This window comes from Baudoinia panamericana (assembly GCF_000338955.1).
Source record: "Baudoinia panamericana UAMH 10762 unplaced genomic scaffold BAUCOscaffold_11, whole genome shotgun sequence".
In the NCBI taxonomy this organism is placed as follows: Eukaryota; Fungi; Ascomycota; class Dothideomycetes; order Mycosphaerellales; family Teratosphaeriaceae; genus Baudoinia; species Baudoinia panamericana.
In genome coordinates, this window is record NW_006911267.1 from 434,774 (window position 1) to 453,577 (window position 18,804).

At 54.9% G+C, this 18,804-nt stretch overlaps 8 protein-coding genes across 8 annotated transcripts; 5 read left to right on the plus strand and 3 right to left on the minus strand.

Annotated features, from left to right (window-relative positions):
* The first annotated feature begins 290 nt into the window (after positions 1–290).
* Positions 291–2,054, plus strand: BAUCODRAFT_37020 (uncharacterized protein). The gene is made up of 3 exons (XM_007681034.1): positions 291–647; positions 700–961; positions 1,029–2,054. The coding sequence occupies exons 1-3, from the start codon at positions 635–637 to the stop codon at positions 1,828–1,830; spliced, it is 1,077 nt and encodes a 358-aa protein (XP_007679224.1). The 5' UTR covers positions 291–634; the 3' UTR covers positions 1,831–2,054.
* A 168-nt stretch (positions 2,055–2,222) lies between these two features.
* BAUCODRAFT_568173 (uncharacterized protein) lies at positions 2,223–3,558 on the plus strand (the record flags this gene model as incomplete). Its single annotated transcript, XM_007681341.1, has 2 exons — positions 2,223–2,342; positions 2,393–3,558. 2 exons carry the CDS (start codon positions 2,223–2,225, stop codon positions 3,359–3,361), a joined length of 1,089 nt encoding a protein of 362 aa, XP_007679531.1. The 3' UTR covers positions 3,362–3,558.
* A 198-nt stretch (positions 3,559–3,756) lies between these two features.
* On the minus strand, positions 3,757–5,170 carry BAUCODRAFT_26640 (uncharacterized protein; the record flags this gene model as incomplete). Its single annotated transcript, XM_007680955.1, has 2 exons — positions 3,757–4,842; positions 4,904–5,170. 2 exons carry the CDS (start codon positions 5,168–5,170, stop codon positions 3,757–3,759), a joined length of 1,353 nt encoding a protein of 450 aa, XP_007679145.1.
* Positions 5,171–6,081: 911 nt separating this feature from the next.
* Positions 6,082–6,979, minus strand: BAUCODRAFT_75837 (uncharacterized protein; the record flags this gene model as incomplete). Its single annotated transcript, XM_007681177.1, has 2 exons — positions 6,082–6,695; positions 6,748–6,979. The coding sequence occupies 2 exons, from the start codon at positions 6,977–6,979 to the stop codon at positions 6,082–6,084; spliced, it is 846 nt and encodes a 281-aa protein (XP_007679367.1).
* A 1,577-nt stretch (positions 6,980–8,556) lies between these two features.
* Positions 8,557–9,336, minus strand: BAUCODRAFT_76279 (uncharacterized protein; the record flags this gene model as incomplete). Its single annotated transcript, XM_007681202.1, has 1 exon — positions 8,557–9,336. One exon carries the CDS (start codon positions 9,334–9,336, stop codon positions 8,557–8,559), a length of 780 nt encoding a protein of 259 aa, XP_007679392.1.
* A 327-nt stretch (positions 9,337–9,663) lies between these two features.
* BAUCODRAFT_237275 (uncharacterized protein) lies at positions 9,664–12,251 on the plus strand. The gene is made up of 2 exons (XM_007681342.1): positions 9,664–9,926; positions 10,017–12,251. The coding sequence occupies exon 2, from the start codon at positions 10,080–10,082 to the stop codon at positions 12,009–12,011; it is 1,932 nt and encodes a 643-aa protein (XP_007679532.1). The 5' UTR covers positions 9,664–9,926; positions 10,017–10,079; the 3' UTR covers positions 12,012–12,251.
* Positions 12,252–12,364: 113 nt separating this feature from the next.
* On the plus strand, positions 12,365–13,471 carry BAUCODRAFT_237253 (uncharacterized protein). Its single transcript, XM_007681343.1, has one exon. The coding sequence runs from the start codon at positions 12,492–12,494 to the stop codon at positions 13,077–13,079; it is 588 nt and encodes a 195-aa protein (XP_007679533.1). The 5' UTR covers positions 12,365–12,491; the 3' UTR covers positions 13,080–13,471.
* Positions 13,472–14,594: 1,123 nt separating this feature from the next.
* Positions 14,595–17,969, plus strand: BAUCODRAFT_37024 (uncharacterized protein). Its single transcript, XM_007681035.1, has 5 exons — positions 14,595–14,792; positions 14,849–16,407; positions 16,463–16,795; positions 16,853–16,961; positions 17,075–17,969. The coding sequence occupies exons 1-5, from the start codon at positions 14,624–14,626 to the stop codon at positions 17,917–17,919; spliced, it is 3,015 nt and encodes a 1,004-aa protein (XP_007679225.1). The 5' UTR covers positions 14,595–14,623; the 3' UTR covers positions 17,920–17,969.
* The last annotated feature ends 835 nt before the right edge of the window (positions 17,970–18,804 follow it).

The window sequence follows — 18,804 nt, forward strand, 5'->3', positions numbered from 1 at the left end:
TGCCGCAACATGCTGGAAAGACTTATGCCGAATTTCTGTCGCTAACCCTTACAGCCATACTTACATATTCTAGACCGGTGTGAGGAGCACTGTAAGCCACGGTTCAGCGCACTATATACTCTAACAGAGTGGCACAGGAGTGCTTCGTCCTACCAATCAATACGCTTTAAGTCTTGGGCCAGAGAGCGCTGTCGACATGACTCGAGACACGGGGCGGAACGGCCCTGCCATGACCACGCAGATCCCTAGAGTCCGTGTGTTTGACACTGGAACTGTAACCATGTGAAACAAGTGACAGATTCGAAGGGTTTCTGTTCGTGACACCAGCCAAAATATGCCTGGACTGCGCTGCTGATAGGGGTTCTCATCAAGTGCAACGCTGTAGGGTACGTCACATGACCGACCGCCGACAACCTCCACTCGGCGCCGCGTCTATGCCTCGGCAAGCAGAGCCACCGAGGCCCAGCTTCCTACTGTACCCCAAGCCCCAGACACTCTCCGCTCCCTTCGATAGTCTAATACGGCGATCGTTGCGATCTGTGAACGCGCTCACCTCGCAATTGACCTTCAGTAACCTCCACCTTGTTATCGTTTATCTTCCCGTACTATCCACGTAGCAACTACGACCGCAACCATGGCGTCTCCACGTAAGCCCACCAAAGCGAACACGGCGTTCATATAGACTGACAATCAGCGCAGAGCAGATCCGCACGACTACTACCGATCTTCTCAAGATCAACCATCCTATCATGCTTGCTGGCATGAACGTTGCCGCCGGCCCTAAGCTCGCAGCTGCCGTCTCCAACGCTGGCGGTATTGGTGTCATTGGCGGTGTTGGCTACACCCCAGATATGCTTCGCGAGCAGATTGCCGAGCTCAAGGGCTACTTGAAGGACAAGAGCGCACCGTTTGGTGTTGATCTTCTGTTGCCTCAAGTCGGCGGCAGTGCACGCAAGACCAAGTACGTTCACCACTGACATGTGAAAGCTCACGTATTATGTCAGACGGCTGACATGTGATCCACGCAGTTACGACTATACCAAGGGCAAGCTTGACGATCTCGTTGGTATTATCATCGACTCCGGCGCCAAGCTCTTCGTCTCCGCTGTTGGCGTGCCGCCCAAGCACGTTGTTCAGCGCCTCCACGGCGCCGGCGTGCTGTATATGAACATGATCGGCCACCCCAAGCACGTCCAGAAGTGTCTCGATCTCGGCGTAGATATGATCTGCGCTCAGGGTGGCGAAGGTGGTGGCCACACTGGTGATGTCCCGACTACCATCCTCATCCCCACCGTCGCCGCCATGTGCCGGGGCAAGACTAGCCCAATGACTGGCAGGCCCGTACAAGTCATTGCAGCTGGTGGTCTCTTCAACGGCCAATCTCTGGCTGCAGCGATGGCGCTTGGTGCCTCTGGCGTGTGGATCGGCACCCGCTTCGTGCTCTCGGAAGAAGCCGGTGCGCCAAAGGCGCATCAAGAGGCTGTCCGCACTTCTGGCTTCGATGACAACGTTCGCACCATCATATTCACCGGCCGCCCACTCCGTGTACGACGGAATCCGTACATTGACAATTGGGAAGAGAACCGGCAAAACGACATTAAGGAGCTGACCGGTAAGGGTCACATTCCGGTTGAGCATGATCTCGAGCGGATGGGTGATGATATTGATGACGAGACGATGGACAATGCGCGACCGTTCCTGATGGGCAAGGCGGCTGCGGTTGTGAACGAGAAGAAGAGCGCCAAGGTGATTATTGATGAGATGGTGGCGGAGGCGGTTGAGCAGATTGGCAAGATGCAATCTGCCGTCATTGGCAGGAGCAAGCTGTGAGTGCAATAATGAAGACTGAGATCATCTGTGTTTCAACACTCGTCATCTAGTTTAGCCTTCACCTCGTGTTCAGTCGAATCGGCTCGTGATGCTTCTGGAGTAGTTGACAGAAAGCGGCCAGTTGAGATCCTGTTGCCGTCGACTGAGACAAGGAAGTATGCGTCATCACTCTGTTGTTCAGAGTCGATACCGTCTGGCAGCAGCGATATGTCACTCCCAACCTGTGTCAATTGTGTGTTGCTGGAGTTTGGTCGAGTGTTGACGTGAGAGTACCTCGGCACGAGGCATAAAGCTCGCGTCGGGCTGCCCTTAAGCAACACCACCTATGGTACATTAATTGCATGCTTGAATCACATCGAGCGCCAAGCTTAGCAGACGGAGTCAAGGTCAGGATGACAGACATAACACCGGACTTCAACATCTGCCTGAAGGGAAAGGGAGCATCGCTGGTACTACAGCATCAGTATGACTTTACCAAGATCAACAGCTTCCTACAAGAAGCGTACAGCATCGTACGAAAGACTCCCAACAGCACTCCAGAACCACTGCTAATCGGATATAGAACGCCCGCATTCGCGACCTAACCCGCGAACTCCGCTCCATCCGGCCCGCCTACCTCTCCACCGCCCCTCCATCCCGGCGCAAACACCTATCCAGTAACCCTTCCAACCACGACCGCAGCCGCCCCCTCACTGACAGCGAGCGCGACGAGATCGACGCGCAATCCAAGCAACTGCTCCGCCAACTCAACGGTGCAATTGAAAGTCTCAAGCAAGCGGAAGAAGTCCGAAGACAGACGCAAGACTCCGTCGCTCTCTCCAAACGCGCACGCGGCGGCCTCGGAGCACTAGGTCGATGGGCCGCGGGCGGGGCAGTGACCGCGAAGAGTCCCGACGAGGAACGGCAGGATGCCGAGGGGAAGGTGCTCGCGGCGCATAGGGAGAGTGTAATCATGTATTTGCAAGCGAAGCTGGGGGAGGCGGGGAGTGTGCAGGGAGAGATGATGGAGGTGAGGTTGGGAAGGGAGGTGGAGAAGAGTAAGAGTGTGCTTTACAAGTCGAGGTTGGCAGCCGGTGGGATACCGTATGCGCAGGATGATGAGGAGATGATGCAGCACGGTAGTCCGCCGACGCGGAAACGACAATCCATGCCGAATGGTTACGACACCACTTCATCCGGCGGTGAAGCTGACGGTCATCCACCCGAGCTCACGCAGGAGCAGCAACAAGTCTTCGCTGAGGAGAATAGCGAGCTAATCAAACACTACAACTCCCAACTCGACCAGATTGCCGCCGCCGAACGCAGCATCCTGGAGATCAGCGAGTTGCAGGGTAGCCTGGTGCAGAACCTGCAGGCGCAGGCAGAGAGTATCGATCAGCTGGTACAGGACTCGTACTTGACCACGGAGAATGTGGGTAAAGGTAACAAGGAGCTGAAGAGGGCGAGCGAGAGGAGGAGCACGGCCCAGGCGATCTTTTATGCGACGTGCGCTTTTTGTTCGTTTTTGGTTGTGTGGGATTTGGTTTTCTGAGCCTAGTCTGAACTCTTCGAAGTGAAGCACCATCGAGCATTTCGCGCATAATGTCAGTCTGGACGTCTCGGCGTCTGCAGCACGTCAAGCACAGCAATCTCATCAGTCATGGTTCTGCGGAGAACCTGCTACTGTTTATAGCTGTAGATCACCAATGGTGACGAGGCTTCGGTTTACTCCGGTATACACCAAGGTTCCCGAACAATTGAGACCACGCAATGCTTTTCCACACGCCACATGCAAGCCTTGCGTCAAGCCTTCCCTTGAGGTCTTGGCATAGATATGGTACAGCCACAGCCCGGAAAAGCACACCGGTCCTGCCAACTCCGACCAGATGCACCCCACTGCAAGACTCCATCACACTTACACCAGTCACTGCGTTACGGATTTTGTGACTACTTCTCCGTCTCCCTCACCACACTGTCGACAGCCTTGGCGAAGTACTCCACATTCTTCGTATTAAGCCCAGCCATGCTTATACGGCCGTTCTTCGTCATATAAATATGGAACTTCTCCCGCAGCTTCTGCACTTGCTGCTCATTCAACCCGGTAAAACTGAACATGCCGATCTGATCCGTGATATGGTTCCAAGTGCCAGGAGTCTCCATCTCATCGAGCTTTGACTTCAGCGCTTTCCGCATCTCGATGATGCGGCCGGACATGGTTCGTAGATCTTCCTCCCACTGTGCGAACAGCGCGTCGTCATTCAGCACGAGCGAAGCGATGCGCGCGCCGTAGGCTGGTGGGTTGGAGATCTCACTTCGTTGCAGGATGGCGAGTTGACTGCCGACTCTGCTGATCTCGTCTTGAGCGTTTGGGGAAGGTGCGGCAACGAAGTGGAAGCAGCCTGCCCGCTCACCGTAAAGGCCGAAGTTCTTGGCGTAGGATTGCGCGATCATGAGCTCGAAACCTTGCTCGATGAAGTGGTTGATCGCCCAGGCGTCCGTTTCTAGAGATCCGGATGCGAAGCCTTGGTACGCACAGTCGAAGAAGGGGAACTGGTTTTTGCGCCTCATTATTTGTGCGATCTGCTTCCATTGGTCCTGCGTGGGATCGACGCCGGTGGGGTTGTGCGCGCAAGCGTGGAGGAGTATGACGCTGCCGTCGGGTGCGGATGATAGAGCCTCCATCATGCCGTCGAAAGCGAGACCTTTGGTTTCCTTGGAGAAGTAAGGGTAGTTCTTCATTGGAAGGTGGACGTTTGTGATGATTTGGTTGTGGTTGGCCCATGTCGGTGTGCTGGCGTAGATCGCTTTCGCTTCTGGGTTGGACGGGTTGTAGAACTTTGATAGGAAGAGGGCGCCGAGGTGGACAGCACCGGTGCCGGAGATGGTTTGTAATGAGACGACGCGCTTATCTGCAATGGCCGGCGATGACTTGCCAAGGATAAGTTTCTGCGAGGCGGAGGTGAAGTCTGCCAGTCCAGCAATCGGCAGATATTCGTGGTTCAGGTCGGGATCCTTCCTTAGCAGCTCGTCGGCCTGCGCATGGAGTGAGCACGCGACATACATAACATCACGGGAGATATGCGATGGTGCTCACCTGCTTCACTACAGGTAGAACCCACGGCTTGGCATTGTTGTCTCTGTATGCGCCGATACCCAAATCCACCTTGTCGGGCGAAGTGTCCTTTCTGTACGCTGCCATCAACCCGAACAACGGGTCCTCCGGCGCCTGAGGTACGACGTCTGCACTAAAGGCAGACGCTGCCTCGCCATTGCTTGTTGAACCCATGTGCCCTTGTATTTGTCCTAACCGGTTGTTTGCTTGTTTCTTGGATACGGCGGTTCGCGTGATGTTGGAGGCCATCGTCGCGAACGGTTGTGGAGAGATCTCAGTAGTGCCCTCGGTGGGGTCTCGCCGTCGCACAAAAGGCGTTGGCGGGGCGGACGGAGGGACTTGGATAAACCTTAAATCAATGTTGCACGGATCTACATGGAAGGCGTATTGTCAGTTGAGCGAGATGTTCTAAAAGAAGAGGAAGAGGAGGCCATATGGATGGTGTCGGTGTACGGCATGCAGCTCCGCAGGATGTCTGGCTACCCCATGGGATGAGCATACTGGTGGCGTCAACACCCTGTCCCGTGCGTGGACCGAGCAGAGCAGCAAGCCGAGGCCAATATGCATCGAGTCACCCGAGGCAGTCTGCATATGTTCCGGTGTAAGCCGAGTTGCTACCTACATATCAGAGCACGGCAGACTTGAGGATCACGTGAGCAAGCAAACCCTCGGCGCTCAACAAGATATATCGGTTCCCACTTGGCAGTCAGCATTGTAGCCAGCACGTCTACATATCCTGCCGTCAGGAGCGCGAAGGGAACAGTCCATGACTGTATAGCTTGCGGAGGCCCTTTTCCAGTACTCCGCGCTATATACCGGACTGAAGATTACACTATAACTTCATCTTCGAAGCAAAGCCATAAAGTTCGTCAGCCGTTATATCGGGCAAAGCTTTTGAGATGTACCCCCGTGCTTGACAGCACAGCTTGCCGCTCACTCTGAATGGGAGCCTCCCGGCGCCTGCCAAGCACCAAGCCTCGAATGTGCTCACCTTACCGCACATCCTCCATCCAACTCACCTTCCGCCCATGCCCGTCCTCACTCTTTGCCGGCGCACTTCGCACCTTCCTAGGCGTGCAAACAATGCCGACCTTCGCCTCCGTAACTACAACCGTAGTCCCCCCGCTCACGCTGCGGCCACCGCTCACCTTCCTACCATCCTACTGGTAGTCCGGCGCGGCGCCACCAGCAGTCGCCTGCTCGCTCTGCTGCGCACCAGAATGCACTCCATGACTTCCATGCCCGCCGTGGCCGCTGCTGCCGATGCCATCCCGCATCACCTCCAGCGTATGCGGGAAGTACGGCTCAACGCCCCAGTTTCGTAGATAAGCACCCGTCTTCTCAATTCGCTTGATCTCCCGTTGCACGCCCCAACTCTCGCCTTCTTCGCTGAAGCGTCCGCGCACGACGGCCACCATGGCGCCGTCGAGTTTGGAGTAGAAGGCGCGGCGTTCGGCGAGGTCATCTTCGTCGCCGTTTTCGAGCCCGCCGTGGCTGTTGAGGTTGCCGCCGAGCTTCAGTAGTAAGTCGAAGGCGTAGCGTGGCCCGCTTGGCAGAGAGCTTAGGCGGGAGATGTCAGGTAGGAATTTGAGCATGCAGGCGGAGAAGGATGGGGTGGGGAGTGAGTCATTGAGGTCGTCTTGTAGACGGTGTAGGTCGAAGTTGACGATCGTGATTTTGCGGTCGAGCTGCGCGTTTAATGTCGCGGCTGCGTGGGTGGTGGATGATGCGTGCGAGGCGTTGTCCATCTGTTGCGCGATCGATGGTGGGACGTCTACGCAACGTTAGTAAATGTATCCTCTGCGCGAAAGTATGCTTTAGCTCACCCGGTCGCAATCCTCGCTTGTCAATCCAGGCGAAGACATCATTTCGCTGGTTCTCGAGCTGGTCAATGTACGCCCGCAAATCCGCAATCTCATTCTCCAGCGTCTCCACCTTGTCAGTGTACGGTCGCAGCGCTTGGTTGAACGCCTGCAGCAACAGATCTGGAGTCGGCTCGTGCTTGTTCGAAACGTGAGCACCACCACTCCCATATCCACTATCGTACCCATTCGTCATACCGCCGCCGCCGCCGCCACCACTTCTCGGCCCACCCGCACTGGTCGGCGGACTCGCATACTGCTGACCGCCCATCACTTCCGTCGGCTGGTTCTGGCGCGCATACATGCTGGCTTCTTTACTCAGCGCCGGATCGTTCAGCTGCGACGGACGATTGTCTCCACGTGATGAGGGCGGCAGATGTCCGTCCGACTCGCCGGCAATGGCGTACTTGTCGCTGGCAAACTTGCCGTCGTCGTAGCTGGCGGAGTTGGTCTTGCTGTCGTGCGGGGAGTGGTAGCTGCTGTCGACGTATGATTGACTGTTCGATCGCGAGCGGCTGAGGCGCTTGAAGAACATGGTGAGGGAGGAAGGAAGAGGGGAGGCAGAGCACGAGGGGACGGGTGATGGTGTCAGGCTCTAGGTATGCGCGTGATGGGTAAGCGGGTGGTGTGCAGGAGGCTTCAAGTTTAGCTCGCTCCCGAATCTTGGAAGTATGTGTAGCGAATGATGTGGCGAGGCTGGGAGATGGCGATGGCCAATGCGAGGGAGGGAAATGGCAACGACTGCTGAGCGCAACGCCTCACACAACCAACTTCCAAGCTGCGCTTTGCGATCCGAAGGCTGGAGCCCTTGTTGCGGCCCGAGCTCCTCTTATGGTCCGCGCTAGCTGCCAAGCAACCGCCGATTCGAGCTGTGTCGCACGAGCAGGATCCTTTCACACGAGTCTAACACTGAACGAGGCTTATATGCATGCACGACTACTGCGGCTGTACCTCACTTCTGATTGCACGATGAGCGGAGAATTTGATTTGAGACAGAATGAACGCTGAGTGAGGCGTTGCCGTTCACTGGTAGCTCAGCCGGTACTCCCCCACTTGAAACCCGACAGCCGACACCCCAATCTGCCGACAGGCCCGTTCCGCTTGAGTGGCCGGGGAGAAATAGTGTGGCGGGGAGATCGACTGCTTGTCCCGTTTCTGGAACGTGACAACCGGTTCGGGATGTCGTCGCGCACCGCAAAAAGAGTCTTTCCACAGCAACCCTTCTATGTCCACAAAGTGCGCAGCACGGCCGCCCTACGTCTCATCCACCTGGGCTAATCCACCCAACGCCGCCACCGACCATGTAAGTTCAACGTCAGTATCATTTTGGTGAACTTTGAGTAAGTCGATCATGTCGTCCAACACGTTCGACTTCACCAGTATTAACGGCGTGGTTACGTTTCGCGGCTCTGGCCGTTCCACCGTTGTTCATAGCGACGTTGTGGGTAACGGCAGCGATGCTTATACCAGGAAACGTTCTCGTGGTGACGGTAAGCTGTGTGCTGGACTGTGGTCGCAATAGTATGTTTGGCCGGGAGTCTTGGAACACCGAATGCCGCTCGGTTGCCTACACCGACGCCATGTTCAGGAGTCGGAGGATAAAGCGTGCCGCGTCATCCTCCATCGGTTGCTAAGCCCGATGCGCAGAAATGGAAGTTGCAGTCCGTTACCGTCACGTGGCCCCAGCAAAAGGTATGCAGGTTGATGTTTCAGGTCTCTAGCGAGCACAGTAACTGCACTTCACTACGCATGGTCTAGCGGACGGTCGTGTCTTCAAGGCTCGCTCATCTCTTGAATCACCTTCTCCAGGTTACTGATATCATGGGCAAACCTCCCCAAGAACAACCCATCGACTCCGTCCTTCAAGTTCTGAAACGTTCCAGGTCCAGCACTCCCTCCATACAAAATCCGCGTCCTCCCTCTTCTGTCCTCCACCAGCGCTCGCAGATTCTGCGCCACAGCCACAACATGATCCGCACCAGCAGGCTCCGCCGCTCCAATAGCCCACACGGGTTCATACGCCAGAATAACTTCCGCGTCATCCGGAACAGCTGAGAGCGCAGTAGTAATCTGTGGCTTGCACTCACTTACTGCTAACCCAACAGCTTGCGAGATGCTGGAGGTGGACGGCTTAGTCTTCTCCCCAATACAGATAAGCGGCGTCATGCCATTTCGCACAACCGCTGCGGCCTTCCTCGCCACATCCTCGTCCCTCTCCCCAAACAGTCGTCTCCGCTCAGCATGGCCGATCTCGACGATCTTGACGCCTGCTTGAGCGAGAGTAACGGGACTGACTTCGCCGGTGAAAGCGCCCTTGTCTTCGCTGAAGGTGTCTTGGGCGCCGAGCTGGACGGAAGTGCTCCTGAGCTTCTCGGCAGAGGGTAGCAATGTGACGAAATCCGGGATCACGAAGAAGTCAACATTGGCCTTGTCCGCGGCGGAGGCGAGCTGCGCCACGGCGCCGATGTAACGGAGAGTGCTGGGGAGATCGAAGTACATCTTTAATGATGTGCCGACGATGCGCTTTTCGCGCTGATGCGGGATGGGAGGCATTGTTGCGGATAGATCACTCCCTGCTGTGCAGATGGCTTGCTCAAGCTGTAATTGTATCTAGCAAGGTGCCAGCTGGCCCCACGAGTTCGTGCCTGCAATGGCCACGTTTCGCAGTCGTGAACTGGACAAAGCCTGAGGCGTTACAGGTTAGGCGCTATGGAACGTTGGGAGCGTTTCTACTGCCCGGAGCTGGGGTTGATGATCGACAGGTCAGTGTCACCGAGACGGCGGTAGTGGCGCAGTGGGGGTGGAGGGTGGAGTGAGGGGTGATGCAACCCTTGCAGAAATTCAACCCAGAAGTTTGCCCTATTCATTTAGACCCGAAGGATACTTCCTTCGCCTCTTTGACTATGTTCGCCTACTATCTGAGATGATGGAGGCTTCCGCCTTCTTCTAATCATCCTTCATCCTCCGCAAGCGACATGACATTGTACCAAGGAAGAGAGTTGACCGATCACAAGCGCTACTCAGCGCTCTGAGACGATTCGCGCAAGTGGAAACTTTGATCGTGTGAGCGATTATTGCACGGCGGCATACTGTCTTTACTGTCTATAAACTTGAGGAAGAGCATCAGCAAGCGAGATAGACTGGTATGTCATCTTTCACTCTTTGTAACCGGCCGACAAGCCTACCTATTGTTCTGCGAGACATTGTTTGCTAAGCGTCTCACCAAAAAGCAGAGTTTTCCACAACTTCATCACGATCACGCCGACACAAACGGAGCGGCTTGAGCGACTACAAAGATGCATATCACGAAGAAGCTGGCCCAGGCTCACGCCGAGGGCCGGCCAACATACTCCTTCGAGTATTTCCCACCGAAGACTGCGCAGGGTGTACAGAACCTCTACGACCGCATGGACCGCATGCATTCCTTCGGCCCGGCGTTCATCGACATCACTTGGGGTGCTGGTGGTCGCATGTCCCACCTCACGTGCGAAATGGTGAAAGTGGCCCAGTCCGCTTATGGCTTGGAGACCTGCATGCACTTGACTTGCACGGATATGGCACAAAGCAAGATCGATGGAGCATTAGAAGACGCTTACAAAGCCGGCTGTACGAACATCTTGGCGTTGCGAGGCGATCCCCCGAGAGAAAAGGAGCGATGGGAGAAGACGGAAGGTACGGCGTTTCGGTACGCGAGAGATCTTGTGCGGTATATTCGGAAGAAGTACGGTGGGCACTTCGATATCGGCGTTGCAGGCTACCCGGAGGGCTGCGATGACGAGACGAATGCGGACCAGCACATCCCGTATTTGAAGGAGAAGATTGATGCCGGAGGGACGTTCATTATTACTCAGATGAGCTACGACGCAGATACCTTCATCTCTTGGTGCAAGAAGGTTCGTGAAGCTGGCGTACCGGAGAGTGTGCCTATAATACCGGGCATCATGCCAATCCAGACATACGACTCTTTTCTACGACGTGCGAACTGGACCCAATGCCGAATACCGCCGGAGTGGATGGAGAAGTTAGATCCTGTTAAGAGTGACGACACGCAGGTGCGCGAAGTTGGCAAGAATCTCGTTGCCGACCTCTGTCGCAAGATCTTGGACAGTGGCGTGACGATGCATCTTCATTTCTATACTATGAACCTGGCAGCTTCAACTCTTATGGTTCTCGAAGAGCTGTCCATGACACCATCCGCGGATGTGCACCACCCAGACCTGAAGCCACTTCCATGGAGACAGAGTCTCGGCCGCAATCGACAAGATGAGAACGTACGACCCATCTTCTGGCGAAACAGAAAGCAGTCCTACGTCGCTCGAACGCAAGAATGGGATGAATTTCCCAACGGACGCTGGGGTGACTCTCGCTCACCAGCTTTCGGCGGGCTCGATGCGTACGGTATCGGCTTGAAGGGTACAAACGAGCACAATCGCAAGCTGTGGGGTGAGCCGAAGTCCTTGCAAGACATCGCGGACCTCTTCGTGAGCTACATGAGCGGCCGTGTGGAGACACTACCATGGTCCGAAGCACCCATCAGCATGGAAGCCGACGTGCTCAAAGACGATCTGATTAATCTTAACTCGCGCGGACTGCTGACAATCAACTCTCAACCCGCCGTTGATGGCGCGAAGAGCACAGATCCTGCGTACGGATGGGGTCCACGGAATGGCTACGTCTATCAGAAGGCTTACCTTGAAGTCTTGGTTCATCCGGCAATATTGCCAACTCTACTCGAGCGTATGAACGCCGATCAAGACATTACGTACTACGCCGTGAACGCTTCCGGCGAGCTGAAAACCAACACTTCTTCCGACGGCGGTCCGAATGCCGTGACATGGGGCGTCTTTCCAGGTAAAGAGATTGTTCAGCCTACGATCGTCGAAACGGTGTCCTTCCTGGCGTGGAGAGATGAATTCTACCATCTTGGACAAGAGTGGTCGAAGTGTTACGATGAGGAGTCCGAGAGCCGCAGACTGATCAATGAGATCACTGAGAGCTGGTTTCTGGTCAATATTGTAAACAATGATTTCCGGGAGAAGAGAGGCATCTTTCCACTGTTCGAGGGGCTCAGGGTGGAAGGCGTCAAAGGTGAGGAGAGGATGGTTAATGGCAGCGCCCAAGTCAATGGGTTGAAGCACGAAGGAACCGATGTTCCAGCTGTCCCTGGGACGGGTACTGGTGCGGCAACAGCAGGGTTGCCGGCCGCTGATGGGCATTCGAAGAGCTGAAAAAGTCTACTTTGAGGGTAGGGTGGCGATGGGAAAAGCAGGCGTGGCGTTTATGGCAGTGGTCGTGACGGCATTCTCTTCAACAATGAGGTGCTCTCAGGTCGTTCTGATCGGCGTACAGGGCGAAGCAAGGCAGAAAGCGCTTGGTGACTTTGAGATACCCCCATTCAACCGGGAAAGAAAGGCGTTGTGTTCCGCACCACGGGACGGTTGTGTTCATGACTGAAGCGCACTTTCGCTGTGCAGCTAAAGGCGTACATTGTGCTATCGTTCTCACCTCTTGTCCTTGTTGTCGCCGACCCCCGCCGACACACCACAAAGCTCATTCATCAACGAGAGGATGGAGAACATGTCATTAAGCGATGTCGGCGCGAATTGTACCTTAGCCATGAATTCCTAGCTGGACTTGGGCACGGTCACGCTGGTCGCGTTCTTAGCGCGTCGACAGCCCGACGTCACACGCTTCGATAGTATAAACAAATGTCTTTGTATAATTTCTCAGTCTCCGCCCTTGACAGCTTACATCAGTGTATCAGGCTCAGGAATGGGACGAAGGAGACTTCCGTAACCCACGGTGCCTGCACCCCGTGGCATCTTCGACACGCTTCCTCCGGAGATCGTACACAATATCTTCAACTTGCTCACGATGTTCTGAATCTACGGCAGACCTGTACACTTTTCGCCAAAATCGGCGAAGATCACGTCCCAAATGAGGAACTTGTGTACTACAACGCAGCAAGTTGGACAGCCTACACCACCTGGTCAAACACCCAAAGTTCTCTCAGCAAGTGGAATCACTGTTGTTCCATGGAGACCGCTTCCGACAGGACTGGAACTTCAGACCTAGGAGAAAGAAAGTGGCATTTCCGGATGCGGGCATGTTCCTCCTCAGGAGATGCCGGATACGAGAACTCAGGAAGTCCGCGTTACCGGCGTGCATACCTCCGCCAAACGCGCAAGCAAGTGGAGGAGGCGCGAGGATGGAAGGACCTAGAGAGCGTCATGTCGGCGTACAAAGCATTCGCTGAGCTCGTAGACGAACAGAAAGCTATGGTCAGAGAGGAGTAGGACTCAGCTGCCTTGGGAGCTTTGTTCAGAGGATGTCCGGACCTCAAAGACGTTACGATACCCTTTCGCGGAAGCGCTATAGCATCGGGTTGCCGGCCTGTGACCGCGTTTCAAGCGGCACTCTGTGATGCGTTGGCTGACATCGAGAGAAAGAATACCATAATCTATGAACTTCGCTCTCTTGCTGCAGCTGTAAGACGAGGAGGGATCACCCTGACCAGCTTGACTCTCAATACTGTGTCGTGGCGCATGTTCGACAGTTACGGGATGGGAGATGCTTGGTTCGCGCTTGAGGAGCCCTGGAACGTCTGCGAATCAAGATGGAAGATTGGAAGGTGGCGAAGAACGGTTACTACTACTGTGATTACAAGGACTTCTCGCGCACGGAAGAGGCATTCAACACCATGACGGGAGGCGCAGATCGGGCCCTTTTGCGGTGCGCGAAGAACTTGCCGGTTCTCAAGGTGCAAGGGCCGACACCTATGTCTCCAGAATCTCTACGCGAGGATGTTATTGTCAAAGTGGACATATACCTCCGTTGGTATGATTTCCTGGGATCATCGACTGCTTATGACGGTAAATGGAATCACCTGGCAGATCTAGGACTGAGTACCCTTGCGGCTGATGAGGAAGAGCTTGTTAGCCCGTTGCTCCGACACCGCAACACGCTGCGTCGAAAGAACTTGTAGTATTTGTCGCTCATGGAAGGAAACTGGTAACGGACTTTCTTGCGCACAGGTGGAAAGCTTCCACATTCAAGCGTTGTGAAACCGCGCGGCATTTTCTACAGTGACGACTGCGGGACAGAGTACTCATTTGAACTACCGAGGGAAGACGGTGGAGATCGATTCCCGGTGCAGGACTTCATCGATTCATCGAGCGCTTCTTGATCGAAGGTGGGGAGTTGCCGGACCCTGATACGCTGTGGCAGTTGGGGCTGCAGGCAGCGTCGCAGGATGAGGCGGATGACTCTGCCTACATTTACTTGCTGCAGGTTGACCATCCGCAAGCTGAACCGACCAAGAGGCTGTACCCGTGGGATAACTTCGAGCGCGAAATATAATGCGGTGCTCGAGGCATGTTGGTGGATTCGATAAGATAATCCAATTCGAGATACTCCGGGGAAGAGGTACTCAGTTGTGTGTGGTGTCATTATGTAAAATACCTGGACTCGATGCTATCAGGCAAAACATAGCAAAATCACAGCAGCATGATGTTGTTCGAAGCCGTTAATCGTAGCTGTTGAAAGCCGGAAGACGACATTGGCCAATATCATGTTCACTTCTCCACCATCAAAGTGGACAGCCTTGATATGTTCCAACGTCTCCCAGCATATCATACCTCACTGTTGAATGCGCAATCGTTGTCTGGCCACTCATCAGGAACCATTTGGAACGTACATGTAGGCGGCCACGACACCTCCTTCGAGAGTAGCGTACCGTCACGGCGCTCATACAGCGGAAATCCGCCGCACCACGTTTCCCATAGACGCGCTGCGCTCCACCTTCACTTACAGTTTGGGGGGCGTCAGGATTATATTCGCCATGGCTCGTCTCGGTCGTCGCGGCTTCCTTGGTGTCGCCATTGTCTTCCACCTCGTCTACCTGCTGTCCATTTTCGATGTCTACTTCCGCAGCCCGATCGTCAGTGGCATGCAAGCATTCAGCGTCGATGCTCCGAAAGCCCCAGCTAAGCGATTAGTGCTGTACGTCGGTATGTTGTGATGTGCTTGTTGAGAGGTTGAAGTCGAAGGCTAAAGGCACGGCAAGGTGACGGTCTGCGCGCCGACAAAGCATTCCAATCCTTCCCCGACCCGTCTCCCTCAGCCAACGATACGTCTGCCGACGAGCTCCGCCCATTAGCACCATTCCTGCGGTCCAGAGTACTACAGCACGGCACCTTTGGTGTTTCGCATACGCGTGTGCCAACTGAATCCAGACCGGGCCATGTTGCGCTGATTGCAGGCTTGTATGAGGATGTGTCTGCCGTCACGACAGGCTGGAAGCTGAACCCTGTCAACTTTGACAGCGTATTCAACAGAAGCGCACATACATGGCAATGGGGTAGTCCTGATATCCTGCCGATGTTCTCGACAGGCGCGGTACCCGGGCGTGTTACGGACGAGATGTATGGCGCGGAGTTCGAAGACTTTAGCAAGGACGCCACGGAGCTGGACTACTGGGTGTTCGACCGGGTCAAGGCGCTCTTCAAGAAGGCCCGAACGGACACTGACTTGAATGCACGCCTTCGCGAAGACAAGGTTGTCATCTTTCTCCACCTACTTGGATTGGACACGACAGGCCATTCGTACAGGCCATACTCGCGCGAGTACCTTCACAACATCAAGATCGTCGACGAAGGTGTCCGAGAGATCACCGAGCTCATCGATGACTTCTACGGCGACGGTGAGACCGCTTATGTCTTCACAGCTGATCATGGCATGAGCGATTGGGGCAGCCATGGTGACGGCCATCCAGACAACACCCGCACGCCGCTCATCGCCTGGGGCGCTGGCGTAGCGAAACCAGTCGTCTCAAATGGCGTGGCTCCAGGCCACGAGGACGGCTTCTCACATGACTGGCATCTTGACCATGTACAGCGTCACGATGTTGCACAGGCAGATGTTGCAGCATTGATGGCGTACCTTGCCGGATTGGAATTTCCTGTGAACTCAGTCGGCGAGCTGCCGCTCGAATATCTCAGCGCTGACGACAGCGAGAAGGCAAAAGCCATCCTTGTCAATGCGCGCCAGATTCTGGAAATGTATCGTGTCAAGGAGGAGCAGAAGAAGGCTATTGTCATGCAGTACAGGCCATACAGGCATTTTGCAAGCGCGGAACAGACGCCAAGCCGTCGCCTAGCATCAGTGGAAGCAGCCATCAGCAAAGGGCAGTATCAGAACGCTATTGCAGCCGCCGACGAGCTCATTCAGCAGGGACTGGAGGGTCTGCGGTACCTGCAAACATACGACTGGCTCTTCCTCCGGACTCTGGTGACTCTAGGCTATGCCGGCTGGATCGCCTTTGCCTTCACCACCGCAGTGGATGCGTACATGCTTGACGGCCAGTACGATGCCGAACGGACCGTCGCAAGCACGGCTGTCTTCACCGCCGCGTTGGTGGCCCTGTACAGCTTCCTTTTCATTCAGTCCTCTCCTTTCACGTATTACTTGTACGCTTTCTTTCCGGCGCTCTTCTGGGAAGAAGTCTTCGTACGCCGAAAGGCGCTCTCCGAGGGCAGGAAAAGGTTGTTCTCGAAGCTATCGCAGCAGGACGCTTGGAAGCTCGCATTCAACATTGCAGCTTACCTGGGCATCCTCGAAGTAATGGTGCGTCAGCAGAAGCCGCAGCCTGTAGACGGACGGTGCGCTGATGGAAAGGTAGGTGCAAAGTTACTATCATCGCGAAATCTACACAATCTGCTACTTACTTGGTGCGGCTTGGCCTGCTACTTACGGCCTAGATTTCCTTAAAGATAACGGTCTCCTTTGCATCACTTGGGCGCTTAGTTGTGTTTCCATGAGTGTCTTTACTCTGCTTCCAGCCATCAAAGTTGAGACTCCGAGTCTTATCTGGCTTGGTGGTGCATTGATACTGGTCTTGGGCGTGGTCTACATCGCGCTCGAGAAGAGTCTGCTTGTTTCGGCCGCGCCGAGCAAAGACGGCTTGAGCGCTCCAAAGGCGGATGGCTTAAGCAGGACAATCTTGGGCGTCCAAGTAAGTCTACAGTTTGCTTGTTCACGTATGCTACAATGCTGACCACGGCCTTCGCAGGTCGGCTTGGTCGCGCTCGCAATGTTCGTTACACGGTCAAGCATCGCTTCTCTGCAGGCTAAGCAAGGCCTACCTTTGGGCACGCAGATGCTAGGCTGGATCACTCTAGGTACGTTAGTCGCAAGACATAGTGCAACCCTCCACGACAGCTCTACGTATCACTGTATCGTGGCTATGTTGTATGCTTGCGCTGGGTAAGTGAGACATGCTAACAAATTGTAGTTGCTTCCTTGGTTGTCCCCTTCCTGCACGCTCTGCAACCACGCGACCACTACCTTCACCGTCTGGCTGTCATCTTCCTTGCGTTCGGGCCCATGTTCATCATCTTGACGATCTCGTACGAAGGCCTGTTCTACTTCGCCATCGCCACCACTCTCATCTCGTGGGTCCGTCTCGAGCATCGCATACATCAGCACTTCTCACCTCACGCGTCTGAACTGGACCAAGCACCGCTCGAGTTGAGCAGCCCGCTAGCACCTGCGCTTGATGTTGCTAGTGACCGCGAAGAGGCGCTCAAGAAAGGCGACTACCGATCGCTAACTCTTTCCGACGCTCGCATTTGCCTCTTCTTCATTTACCTACTGCAATCGGCATTCTTCAGCACGGGCAATATCGCTTCAATCTCGTCTTTCTCCCTTGACGCAGTATACAGGCTGCTCCCGGTCTTTGACCCCTTCAGCCAAGGCGCGCTACTTGTGCTGAAGATCCTCGCACCCTTCGCATTAGTCTCGGCGAATCTTGGGATATTGACACATCGGCTTCGGTTGCGTGGAGGAAGTCTTTTCGCTGTCGTTATGGGCATTGGAGACTACCTCACGCTACGGTTCTTCTGGGAGGTCAGGGATGAAGGGTCCTGGCTCGATATCGGCCAGAGCATCACTAATTTTGCCATTGCAAGCTTGTTGTGCGCGTTCGTGGCCGCGCTCGAGGCATTGAGTGGAGTCTTGGTGCGCGGACTAGAGTTTGCGGACGAACGGCGCTCGAAGGACGGCGTGGCGACGAACGGTTCGCTCAAAGGGAAGCCAAGAGAGACTGATGCAGCGAAAGAGGGCGGTCGTGGCATGTGAAGGGGTGCATAGACTAGACAAGATTGACTACACCTTCGAAATTTCTCTCACGTTTCATCTCCAGCCACCTCTTATTGATGCCACCACTCGCCCTCGATATTCAGCCCAAACCACGACAATTCGACAATAACCGCGCAAGCAAAATGCGACTACCGGTTCACCAGCAATACCAGTGTACGTTAACACGCCACTTGCGGTCAGTGTGGTAGCATTTGCCGTTTTCGTCCTCGTCGTGGCGATGGCTGTACTCTATGTTGAGTTGGCTAGTCAGGCCGCCCTCGTCGCTACTCAAGCATCGATCACCGACTCGCTCGGACGGTTGACACAGTTGTTGAAGACGATGTTGCAGAGATCTGGAACAGAGCATTGGTGGTGATATACTCACACCAGGCCTCCGGTAATGGCATCACTGAGCGCATATGCTTTGGGCAGTAGAAAATGGCCCCGATCTTTTGGATGCTGTTTAGCCGCAACATGCAATTTGACCCATATGTTATGGTTCGACCAAGTTTGCCTTGTTACTTAGATAGGGACCATCGCGGTCTTCTAACAAGGCGCAGAATGCTCGGTCTCTGGGCACCGCTCAGAGCCCAAGCCTCTCGATCTAAAGATCGCCAGAGACAGCGATGGTACAGATGCGCATGGTGTGGCCTACATAAAACACAGTCATTTGTTGATGCGCTCGTACGCATAATGGCGGATGGTATTTTAGTGCCAGAGCCACTTATGCACGTCAACCTGAATTGAGGTTCACGGACCTGCGCGGCATTGGACCGGGCAAGCAGTGGCTTGAACTGCAGTCCTTCCGTATCAGGTACGAGTGAATCGCAGCGCTGGAAGCCTTAGCGATCAACCATTGCACCCGACTACCCTACCATTCCGATA